This window comes from Solanum pennellii, chromosome 7 (genome assembly GCF_001406875.1).
Source record: "Solanum pennellii chromosome 7, SPENNV200".
NCBI classification, from domain to species: Eukaryota; Viridiplantae; Streptophyta; class Magnoliopsida; order Solanales; family Solanaceae; genus Solanum; species Solanum pennellii.
Genome location: NC_028643.1, coordinates 40725688 through 40738183, shown reverse-complemented (window position 1 = coordinate 40738183; position 12496 = coordinate 40725688). Strand labels below are relative to the sequence as shown.

Sequence of the window (12496 nt, the reverse complement as noted above, 5' to 3'; positions counted from 1 at the left end):
AGCCTTCATCACGTCAGATCTCAGGGTGAGCTATTGCTTCTAGCTTGGACTGGATCTTCTTCTTCATGTCTTGATGCCTTGAAGTTCCGGCATGGACTAGCTGTTTATTTATTTTAGCTTCCTAGATATTCTTAGATTTAGTAATTTGAGGATAGATGTTCTTGTGGTGATGACTTCCAGATTTTGGGGATGATAAGTATTAAATTTTAGAAATTATTAATTGATTCCGTTAATGAGTTTTAAGTCTTCCGCATTATATTCTGTTTTACTATGGTTGAAATGTTGGGGTTTAGATTGGTTGGTTCGCTCACATAGTAGGATAAGTGTGGGTGCCACTCGCGGCTCGTTTTGGGTCGTGACAATTAGTTAAACATGACATTATATACAAGTGTCTAAATTACTTTTTATATACTCCAATAATATATAAACTTAATATATACTAACTTAAGTAATTTGTATGTAAATACTAAAATATACAAATTACAATTCACATATGAAATTTTCCCATCTATTAAACAGGGTATATATATACAACAAAAATCAAAAAAGAAGTCATGCACATATTAAATTCTGTACACATATACGAACTTACCTTTTTTTGTATATTGATATGTGTACATGAATATATTAGTTAAACATGACATTTTATACAAGTGTCTAAATGACTTTTTATATACTCCAATAATATATAAATTTAATATATACTAACTTCAATAATTTGTATATAACTACTAAAATATACAAATTATAATCACATATGAAATTTTCCCATCTACATAACTAAATCCAATTACTTTGTGTATATATGTATGTAAAAAAAATGAGCCTTTAATATACAATTCGCTACTACCAGTTATTAAAACAGACATGTACATATCAATTTTTGTATACGGATATAAACTTAATGTATACTAACTTCAATAATTTGTATATAACTAATAGAATATACAAGTTCTAATCATATATACATTTTTTCTATCTGTATAACTAAGTCCAATTACTTTTTTGTATATATATAAAAAAAAAAAATTTAATAATGAGCCTTTAATATACAATCTGCTACAACCACTATTAAAACCACTATTAAGACTTAGTATATTTATTCATTATACATAACTTAAATTATGTATAAAGTAATCAAATCAACAAACACATAATAATTAAGCAAATATACAATTATATAACTAAACATGTATGTACTAAACATGCAATATACTACATACAATACTTACGTAATATTTTTTGTATATTGACATCTAAGTAACCAAAAAATTGTATCTAACTTTGTGTTTTAAGACACTACCTCATGATTATGATGTTCTTCAGATCCGACAACTTCAGATGCATTTTCCTCTGATTCAATGTTTACAGCTTTCCTCTTTCTTCTTCCTTGTACAATTTTAATGCCTCTAGTTTTGGCATTGTAAATAACTTGTTGAACTGCCGTAGGGTCGTTTTTTTTCTTTGATCTCAACTCTTCCATTGTTTGTTCTTGTAGAACTTGTTTTGATTTTCCCAAAGACCCTACATCAACCCCAAAATCTTGAGTTAACCCCATTGAAAACGATGGTAAAATGTCAACAAAATTGACATGCAAAGGAATACCTCTAGTAATCCTCATAGATGAATATGATTCATTCATTGTGTGACCAATTTTAGATCTATCAAGAACAAAAAAATCGATTATTTCATAAAAAAATATGAAAAAAAATAAGAAACAGAACACATATACAAATTTTGAATAAGGAAAAACAAAAAAAAAAGAGGTAAACAACTAAAATTAAGGAGTACTTATGAAATCGACTTCAACTTCGGGAGGGAGTAATTTAATTTTGGACAACAATTTGAAATTCAAATCGGGTAGCTGGATTATTAAATGTAGGAGAAAAAGTTGGAATGTGAAAAGGAGAGAGAAAATTGTTTTGTGTATAATTATATACAAAATTTAAAAATAAGGTTTTTATACTATTGGTTATATAATAGGTTGTGGACCCCATTAATTATAGCAAAAAAAATAAACTATAATTATATAAGGTAAATAAATTAAACTATACCCCTATTATATAATTAGTTATGAATGTTTGCCTTTTCATATAATTTTCCCTAAAAGAAATGGGTCATCTACGTGACATTTGGGCCTTTTATTTTCAGATGACCAATTAACTATTATTCAAACAATGAATAAAAGAAGTGGGTCATCTAAATGATATTTGGGCCTATTATTTTCTGATGTCCCATATAACTATATTCAATTAATGAATAAAGTAAATGGGTCATCTAAAAGGGAAAATGAATCATTCAATTAATCTGTTTTTTCTTAAAACAAAAATTAAAAAAAAAATCATTGGCCATCTTGGGTGGCACCTTGAGAAAAACAGAGTTCAATGCATGCATTGGCTCTTAAGTTTTCAAGAAAAGTGAGAGGTTTAATGTTGAACACCTATTTAAACCCCCTTCTTTTTCCAAAAGCAAAAGGGGAGGAAAAAAAAAAGAGAAAAAGATGGAAAGAAAATTGCTAGAAAAAAAAACTGAAAAAAAAAATCTTCTACTTAAAAAAAAAGAAGAAGATGTTCATCTTGAGTTATCTTGAAAATTCAATTGAATTTGCTTCTATTATTTGCTTGTCATCAACTCTAGGTATCTCTTTTTACATTTCAATGTAATCTTGAATTAATGTTTATGTTCTTTTTATGTTCTTTTTTTAAAAAAATTTGATTTTTTTACTAAGTTTATTATGATTCTCGTATGATTATGTTTATCCTAGTGTTATTTAGTTTGTATATTTTATTAGTTTATTCTATAGTGTTTCTCATATGATTGTGTTTATCATGATGTACATACATATTATTAATCATATTTAGTTTAAATGTTAGCATTAGTAAGTAAAAAAAAAGGTAAAATAAAATAAAATAAAATAAAATATAACAATCGCATTATTTTTTAGGTTTTTGGTAACTTTCTTTTTGAAAAACGAACTTAAGAAAAAAAATGTAAAACTAGTCATTTTTGCAAAAGGGTTTAATCTGGTCATTTTTGCAATAAAGGAAAAATGTAAATCTGGTTACTTTTGCAAAAAAAAAAAAAAAAAATATATATATATATATATATATATATATATATATGATTTTAAAATAAAAATAAAAATAAAATTCTCTTAAATAAATATTTGAATTGACTATCAAAGTAAAAATACAAATTTGACTAATTTGACTTATTAATTTAACAAGTAGAAAATTTGTTATTTTGCAATCTTCTATCAAATAAGTCAAGGTAGTCATATATAAAAAAAATATTTACCAAATTGGTCAGTTCTTAAATTTTTCTCAATATTAAAAAAAAATTGAAATTAGTATATCTTTAGTTTAAAAGAGTGTTTAATGGTAATTTTGTAAATGATTTTTTTTTGTTTTTTCTTCTTTTGTTGTCATTGTCTAGTAGTAAAATTTATTTGTTTTTTTTTTCTTTTGGTAAAACAATAAATGTAAATGCTAGAAATTTTTTATAATAATAAATAAATAAATACTAATTATTTTTTTGGTCTATATGTTGCACCATTTTTTTCATGCATTTTTATCATTATTTTTTTAAAAAAAATTGATTAATTAATTATTTTGTTTTTTTCTCTAAAAAATAAAATAAAACTTCAAATATCATCATGTGTTTGGTTACGATCCTTGGTGTGTATTCTTTTCTATAAAAAAAAAAAAAGGTCTTGTGTGCGGTTACGCTCTTAGGCCAATCAATTTTTTTAAATAGTAATTAATACTTTTTTTTCACTTTTATCCAAAATAAATAATTTTAGCCAAATATAAGTTAATAAAGCAACCGTGCTAGAACCACGGGACTCGGGGGATGCCTCACACCTTCCCTCCGGTCAATATAATTCCTTACCCAATCTCTGTTTTTTTTCGTAGGCCAAAATAAAAAAAAAGAGTTTTTTTATTGTAAACTAAGAATTAAAACCCGTTATATCCTCAACAATTGTAAAAAACAAAAGAGGTGTGACAGATTTGGCGACTCCACTGGGGATCACTTCTTTTAGAATTCGAGCTTTGTACATTAACTTTTTTTTTGGCTATTTTATTTATTTGGATAAATTTTATGTTTGGATGATAATTGTGTTATTTCAACAATTTATTATTTTGATATTGTATTGTAGATAAAGTATTTCTCCCACACACCCTCTGAGTCTCTATAATTTTGTTATACAACGTGTGTGCGGTAACGCTCCATAGGACTTCTGTCTAGGATGAGTCAGTGTGCGGTTACACTCCTGATTCTAGGTTGTCATACATGTTAGGCGGGGTTGGACCACCAGTTAAGCTGGAATAGCTCTGCTACCGGTACGCTGACCCTCCCCGACTCGAGTTGTCCGCTCGAGTAAGTTAGTCTAGACACCTTCATAAATGTTAAACCTAGATAAAATGTCTATGGTATGCTATTTTTTTTTCTTTCATCATGTACATTTGACCTAGCGAAATTTAAGATATGTATCCATGCTAGACCAAAATGTTAATTTTATATGCTATGTAAAAATAGTTGGTTGTTGACCATCTTCAAAATAGTTTTACGAGTTTAATTTATTTTTTTAAAAAAAAAAGGTCAAATAAAAGGGGTAGTCTTCCCAAGAGAAGTTTTTCTTTTATGAACTACGCACACCTGATTTTCACTAGAAAGAGATACATAGGCATCCCTTCAAGGGTTCGGTGTTTGTAAAACTGGTGTTTTATTTTATTTTTTTTATAAAAAACGTTTTTTACTTTTCTTTCTTCACTCTGTTAGAGTTTGTCATGAAAATCTTTATTGGATTCTATTTAAAGGTACAAATAGCACCATCGACAAAAGGACAAGGTTCAAAAAGGCCTAGAAGCGAAGGAATTCCAGAGTTCATGGTTGTAGATACTATACCAAAAGATTTATGGCAATGGTGGACAGACATGGGAAGTCATGAGAAAAAAAGAGTAAAGGAACACTTGGGGCATTTAGTGCATCTTATGGAGATTGACCCAAGAAGGGATGTGGTCGAGGCAATGATTCCTTTTTGGGATCCCAAAAATAATGTATTTTGTTTTTCTGACTGTGAGATGACACCAACTTTGGAAGAAATTGTCGGCTTCATGGGGAAGGGGTCTACTGTTCGAGGTGCTGATCTACTCAATAAAAGACCCATAATTTCGAAACATGTTGAGGCCAAAAAATTCCTGGAACTGCTCAAAATTAATCAAATAGAGAAAGAGAGTTTGAAAAAAGGGTGGGTCTCATTGGAATTTATATACCAGAGATACGACCAAATGGATGGTTTCAAAAACTACCGAAACCAATTGAGTAATCAAGGGGGTGAAGAGGCTTGGAAGGCAAATGGATGTTTTGCTTTTATGGTTGCATTTTTGGGGCTCATTATTTTCCCCAAAAGGGACGAGCATATTGACATTCGTCTGGCTGGTGTGGTTGAAGGCGTTGACCACAATGGAAAGTCCAACTATTATTCCTATGATCCCGGCAGATATGTTTCGTGCATTGACTAAATGTTTAAGTGAGGAAATGTACTTTGAAGGCTGTAATATTTTGCTCCAAATATGGTTTTTGGAACGCCTTTATCACCATGATCGTGCGCCTAGGTTTACTCCAGATTGGTGCAACTATGTTTCCTCTCATAAGGAAAGGGAAGCCAAAATTAATTTTCCAAAAGGAATAATAGCGTGTGAAGAAAAACTTTCAGTGATCACATTGATGAAATAGTGTGGAATTATTACTGGTTCCCAGCTAAGGATATCATTTGCATGTCTAGTGGTATCTCATTTCTTGTGTTGATTGGTCTTAGAGGTGTTCAACCATATGCCCCACTTCGGGTTATGCGTCAACTAGCCAGAGTTCAAGAAATCCCACCCAATGATGATATGAGTAGGTTTGCATATGACACTCCACCAGGTTTTGCTTTTAATAGCGAAGAGATTATGAAGATTTGGTACGGGAGTATTATTTCTGAGCTAAGTGAAATGGTTATGGAGAAAGTTAAAGGAAAGGTGGTTCATGGGTACCTATTGTGGTTTCGTGATCCAATGACATTTGGTGACACTTCCGAAGGATCCAGCAGAAAAATAAGAGATAAACATATTATAAGACATTTGAAAAAAGAGTTGGAGAAGACCAAAGCAACCATTGCACGGCAAGAAGTACAGGTCCAAAGAGGAAACAATCAGAAGTTAGAGTTGCAAGATATGGAAGGAGAATTGAAGCATGCAGAGGGAAGATAAGCCTGATTGGAGGAAGAATTGCATAGTAGAATCCACTTGGCACGACAGATAAAAAAGGAGCAGAGTTTTGAGATCTCTCGATTGAAGTGGGACTTAGTGGCATCCGAAGAGGTCGTGAACTATCTAAAGGGAGAACTTAAGCGCGATAAGGAAAAATTCGAGAAAGAAAGATCGTGTTGGATGCATCAGTTAGAAGAATGTAAGAGAAAAATCAGTCATTATGTTGATATCGAAGAGGGGCAAAGACAATTGATCATCGAGAGAGAAACACTTCGTCATCAACTTGAAGCAGCAGAAGGGCGAGAGTCCCTCTTGAGGAATAATCTGGGTGATCATCAGGCTTTGTTAAATGACTGTCATCAAAACATGGGAAGGGCTAGACTTCAAGTTCATCAACTGGCAGAGCAAACCTCCTATGTTATTAAAAATCAGTGTCGTATGAATGATCAAGAAGTGGCTGAGCAAGCACGGACCATTGTTCCCCATCTGCCGAAGGTGTTGCTGAATTTGTATGAGACCTTGGGAGGAAAAAGAAAGCCCCAAGAAAGTGATGAAGATTGAAGAGAAGGTTTAGTTTTTTGTTGTTGTTTGTTGAAAGACCTTGTTTTCAGTTTAAAATTTGGTGTTTAAAGAGATTATATTGATCCGAGTTGTGTTTAAACCTTTTGATTTTGTTGTTTTCTTGAAGTTTTGGTGAATGAATTCCAAATTAATCTTTTTGAGTTGTCTAAATCTTTGAACTATGTAATGATATGATTGATGCAGTAACATGATACGTAGGCAACCTCCAAAGGGTCCGATCAAAATTTCTTTTTCTAAAAACTTTTTCTTTTTCCAAAAAAAAAAGGACAATAAGCAAAGCAAAGATGGGATGAAACAATGGCCTTCTGAACCCATGTTACTATGTGATTAATAAGTGTGTGATTGATTTATAAAATTGTCTAACCCCTAACAAGTTTGTTCATTTCACATCAACTCTAGTTAGCTTTCGGTGGTTGGTTTGTGGTAAACTGGCAGAGCACCCGTACTTAACCAGGTCTAAGGTAAGAGCGTCAATGATAACCAATACTGAAACTATGGTGAATCCAGCGGATATTCCAATTGATTCAACAACAACAGAGACAGTCATCGTTGAAGAAAATCGGACGTTGAGACATATTATGGCACGATTGTGGCAAGCCTGGGACAATGGACAAGAACCACCAACGTCTACTCCTGGTTTTCCTGAGATCACTAGTATCCAATCTTCATCTTCTCAGGTCCCAATATTAGAACCTTTCTTCCCTCCAGGGTATGTTCCATTTGATAATTGTGGGGCCGGGCCATCAACAACACGTCCTCAAGGCATACCATTCAGGAATACTCCCACTGTCACAACAGCTGCACCGGTCTATACACTCCCACAACCGACTATGACGCAAAGAGCAGCTCAAGAGGGACAGTTCACCACTCATCCGGAGCAGTACTATACTCTTGGGATACAATTTGGGGTTCCTAACTCTGTTCAATTCGGCTCCCCCATTGATGTTGAGAGGCCCACTCCAGGCTCAGAGCAAGAAGAAATGATGAAAAAAAATGAAAAGCATCGAACAACACATGAAGAGCATGCAAGGGTTAGGAGGGCACAAAAGTGTCGCATTCAAAGACTTGAGTATGTTCTCAAATGTACACCTGCCACCTGGGTTCAAAACCCCTAAGTTTGATAAGTATGATGGACACGGTGATCCCATAGCCCACCTTAAGAGATACTATAATCAACTTCGGGGTGCAGGGGGTAAAGAAGAATTGCTCATGGCTTATTTTGGTGAGAGCCTGATTGGTGTTGCCTCAGAATGGTTTATAGACCAAGAGATTTCCCACTAGCACATATGGGATGATATGGCTCAAGATTTTGTTAGACAATTTCAGTATAATGTCGACATTATGCCAGATCGTAATACACTCTCCAATACAAGAAAAAAACCAAATGAAAGCTTCAGAGAATATGCTATTAAATGGAGGGAACAAGCAGCCCGAGTCAAGCCCCATTAAATGAGCAAGAATTGGTTGATATCTTCATAGAGGCTCAAGATCCTGACTACTTCCACCACCTCACATACGCAATGGGAAGACCGTTTCACACAGCAATCAAAATTGGAGAAATGGTCGAAAGTGGTCTCAAAACAGGAAGGATTGTGAGCCAAGCGGCAATCAAAGCTACCACACAGGCCATTCAAGGTGGTTCAACAAGTTTTGGAAATCTCAAAAGGAAAGAGGAAGTTATTTCACTGGCATCAGGGTCAAGGGGAGCTCAGAGAAAGTCTAATTGTCCTTACACATCAGTTCAGGGACAACTTAGCTATCCTCAGCATTACTAACCTTATGCCCCTCAATATCTAGTATCTCCATCTCCGTACACGGTCTTAAATGCTCAGTCATATGTGCATCCTTCCAATCGCCCACATTTTCGGGTCCCATCTCAAGGAAACTTTCTCCCATAACGGCCACCCTGTCAGGTCCCTTACAACTCTCCTCTTATGAAGAATTATGCTCAAGAATAAGCACAGAAAAAGAAATTCACTCCACTGGGAGAGTCGTACTCCAGCTTGTTTCAAAAGTTAAGAAAGATAGAAGCAATTGAGTGTATCCCACCACATCGTCTGAATCCAAATGCTCTAGGTTTCCAAGCCAAAGAAAAATGTGAATACCATTCAGGAGCCCCAGGACACAGCACTGATAATTGTTGGACCTTGAAGGGAGCAATAGAAAAGTTGATCGAGCATGGAGTTGTTGTTGTGACGGATGATCAAAACACTTCCAATGTGACCAATAACCCACTTTCATCTGAAACCAACTTAGTGGGTATGGTTTGTGATGATCAAGAGTACAAACTCCTCAGCAAAATGGGAAAGTTGTTTAGGAAGATCGGAAAAGAAGACAAGTCAATGAAGAGTTTAGAACGAGTTGCATCTCTGAGTGTGGAAGGTATCAATCTTGACACCAAAGTCTTGTGCGTCCCGGGGGTTTCAAAGGGGATTGAAGTTAGAGCAGCTTCGCCAAAGTTGTATGTATCAAAAGGCTTTTCATTAACACAACATGACCAAAGTGGCTTGACCAAGTTGAAAGAGACTATTTTTGTTAAGCCCGTTCAACAACTTCCAGTAATTGATGCAAAGGTTGTCCCTTGGAACTATAACAAAACCGCAGTGGTTTATCGAGGAAAGGAGATTTTCGAAGAAGTTGGTGAAGAGGGGGGCTTGACACGCTCTGGAAGATGTTATTCTCCAGAAGAATTAAGAAAAGGGAAGATGACTGAAAATATCCAAGTACCACTAAAGAAAGCAGTTACTGAAGAAGAAAATGTAGAATTTCTAAAAAAGCTTAAGGTTCCAGATTACTCTGTCTTGGAACAATTGAAGAAGACGCCTGCACAGATTTCACTGTTGTCTCTACTTTTGCACTCAAATGAACATCGTCTTGTGTTGAATAAGGTTTTGAATGAAGCACATGTGGCAAAAGAGACAACAGTAAATCAGTTGGAGAATATGACCAAGCGTGTCTTCGAGTCAAACATCATCACTTTCACTAATGATGAGTTGCCCAAGGAGGGAGCTGGACACAATAAAGCTTTGCATCTTACAGTGACATGTGAAGGTTGCTATGTAAAGAGGGTCATGATAGATGGAGGGTCAGGGGTAGACATATGTCCTCTTTCTACGCTGCAAAGCTTGAAAGTTTACACTGACAAAATTTGCCCCAATAATGTATTTGTGCAAGCTTATGACGTCTCAAGGAGGGATACCATTGGTTAAATCAAGTTAAACATGACAATTGGGCCAGTAGTCTTTATGATTGTCTTCCAAGTAATGGATATGGAAACATCTTATAATTTTCTACTAGAGAGGCCATGGATCCACATGGCTCGAGCCATCTGATACGCTCAAAGTTACTTCTCAAATAAGAAGTAAAGCGGTCGTGTCAAGTAAATAACCCAACTAATGGGTTGAGATCGTTCCCACGAGGAAAATAGTTTAGACTTAACTTCAATCTATTATTACTATTGTTCAGTCAATTACTTCCTTGGAAAGCAAAAATGATAAAAGGGGGGTTTTCTATTTCTAAATAAATGAATATAACTAGCGAAATTAAAGGAGACAACTAACAGCTTCAAATGTTGGAGTTTAATCAATTAATCAAAGTAACTAGGGTTTACATGTTCCCCACAGGTTCATAACTTGATAATTCTAACAATAACAATTCTTTCCTAGTATCTTGCATGCAAAGTAATAAGTGATGTATTTCTAAATCCTTGGTCCGGCATCTAGAAAATTTCACTCGCACCTTGGTCCGGATCTAGAAAATTTCACTCCGCACCTTGGTCCGACTACGTGTGTTGCTTTACTAACCCTTATCTTTACCTAATATTAAGCATCGTATTCGATATTTGACTAAGTTATTACCTCGTACCAATCAATACTATCCTATCAGATAGTATACACCAAATCTAAGTTGATAATTCTTTTCCAATTATCTACCTCTTTGGTCCGGCAAGTAGCATTAAGGCGAGTTCTAACGTTGGCCATCCGTTAAAAAGACTTCTAAGCCAAAGAATTATCAATACATGCAAGACACTATTCTAGAATTGTTATTTTAGTTAGGTTTTACCTCATTATTTGCCTATGGTTCCCACAACCCTAGTTATGGAGTTTAGTTACCCATAGTCATAATCACAATATTCAAATATATGGTATAAGAATTCATGTATTTACTTCAATGAGAAAGAGTAAAATCTGAAAGTTCGCTTGATTAATCAACAAAAATCACCAACAATCAATTACAAAATCTCAAAATAATCAAGATTCTCACAAAAGGTCTAAAAAATAATCAAGCGTCTTACAAATAGTCTAAAAATAATCCAGGGTCTAACCTCAAAAACGAGGTTTTTCAAACAATTTATAAAAAATAAAAACCTAACTAAATAAGGACTCTATTTACTGGAAATCTGTCAAAACGCGGCTGGGTCGACGGACCTCGCGACGGATCGTCGCGGTCACGACAGGCTGTCATGGACTCCGTCGTCCCATACTTGTGCAATTTCTTTTGCTGCTCTCTTCATTACTTCGACGGCAGATATGACGGATTGTCACAGGCACAACGGTCCGTAGAAGGTCTCCGTTCCAAGACACTTGAACTCTTGGAATTTGGGTACTGGGACTACTTCTCTGAACCTCATGACGAACCAGCAGGACGGACCGTCATGGCTACGACGATCCGTCATGCACTCTGTAACCCCATACTTGGTCAGACTTCCCCATCTTCCTTCAGCAGCTACATCACTATGCCACCTACGGACCGTCACGAGCATGACGGACCGTCACAAGCTCCGTAGGTGGTATCTATCGCATTTCTTCGCTCAAAAACCTCCGCATTCATCTTTGGACAGATTTCCTGCAAATAAGGAGAAACTTATATAAAAATTAGCACAAAAAGGCTTTTGGACACACTAAACTTAAGGAAAAAGGTATTAATAATACCGTGAAACCACGGTATATCAACACCCTCAACTTAAATTCGTTATTTGTCCTCAAGCGACGCACTATGACTCAATACAAAATCTTTGTACAATAGTATCCATATTTTATCCTTCGCAATCATTTGGCTATCAATCCCGACCAATCTCATCATATTTATGCATGCTATCACTATTAGGCTTGAATTATGTGGAATCAGACCATGACACAGACTCACCATGCACTAACACCTATCCTCTTCAATTTCTCACCGAGGTGCTAATATTTCAGGTATTGCAACTAGTGTCCTCACTTCAAAACAAAATCCACATTTTTCACACAATGATTTCTGTTTTAGTATAGGGATTACTTTTCAATACTCACTCCCAGAACAAATTCACACTCATTCATACATATTTCCATAAGCTTGCCCTTATTTTCACTGCTTTAAGTTTGCTATACAAATCTTAGGATCACGATAGGACTTTCTTAGCTTGTAACATAGGCTCAAGGTCAGGTAGAGTATATTTAGGTATACTTTAGTGACTTTTTTTTCCTCGCCTTGACATATCGGCTAAACATACCATTTTCTATCATTTTATTTTGCCCAGTTTCTCATATTCNAATACACAATACCCAAAGTTGGATCAGGGCCATAAACAGGGTTGTTTACTGCATTATCCACCCTCAACTTATGCTTTTGGCATAAGCTGAGGTGCACATGTCCAAGGAGGGACCAGGGCCAACACATTA

The 12496-nt window shown here is 34.9% G+C and overlaps 1 protein-coding gene across 1 annotated transcript; it reads left to right on the top strand.

The window, feature by feature from the left end:
• Nucleotides 1-8248: 8248 nt before the first annotated feature.
• LOC107025006 lies at nt 8249-10045 on the top strand. The gene is made up of 2 exons (XM_015225892.1): nt 8249-8575; nt 8801-10045. Exons 1-2 carry the CDS (start codon nt 8249-8251, stop codon nt 10043-10045), a joined length of 1572 nt encoding a protein of 523 aa, XP_015081378.1.
• Nucleotides 10046-12496: the final 2451 nt, after the last annotated feature.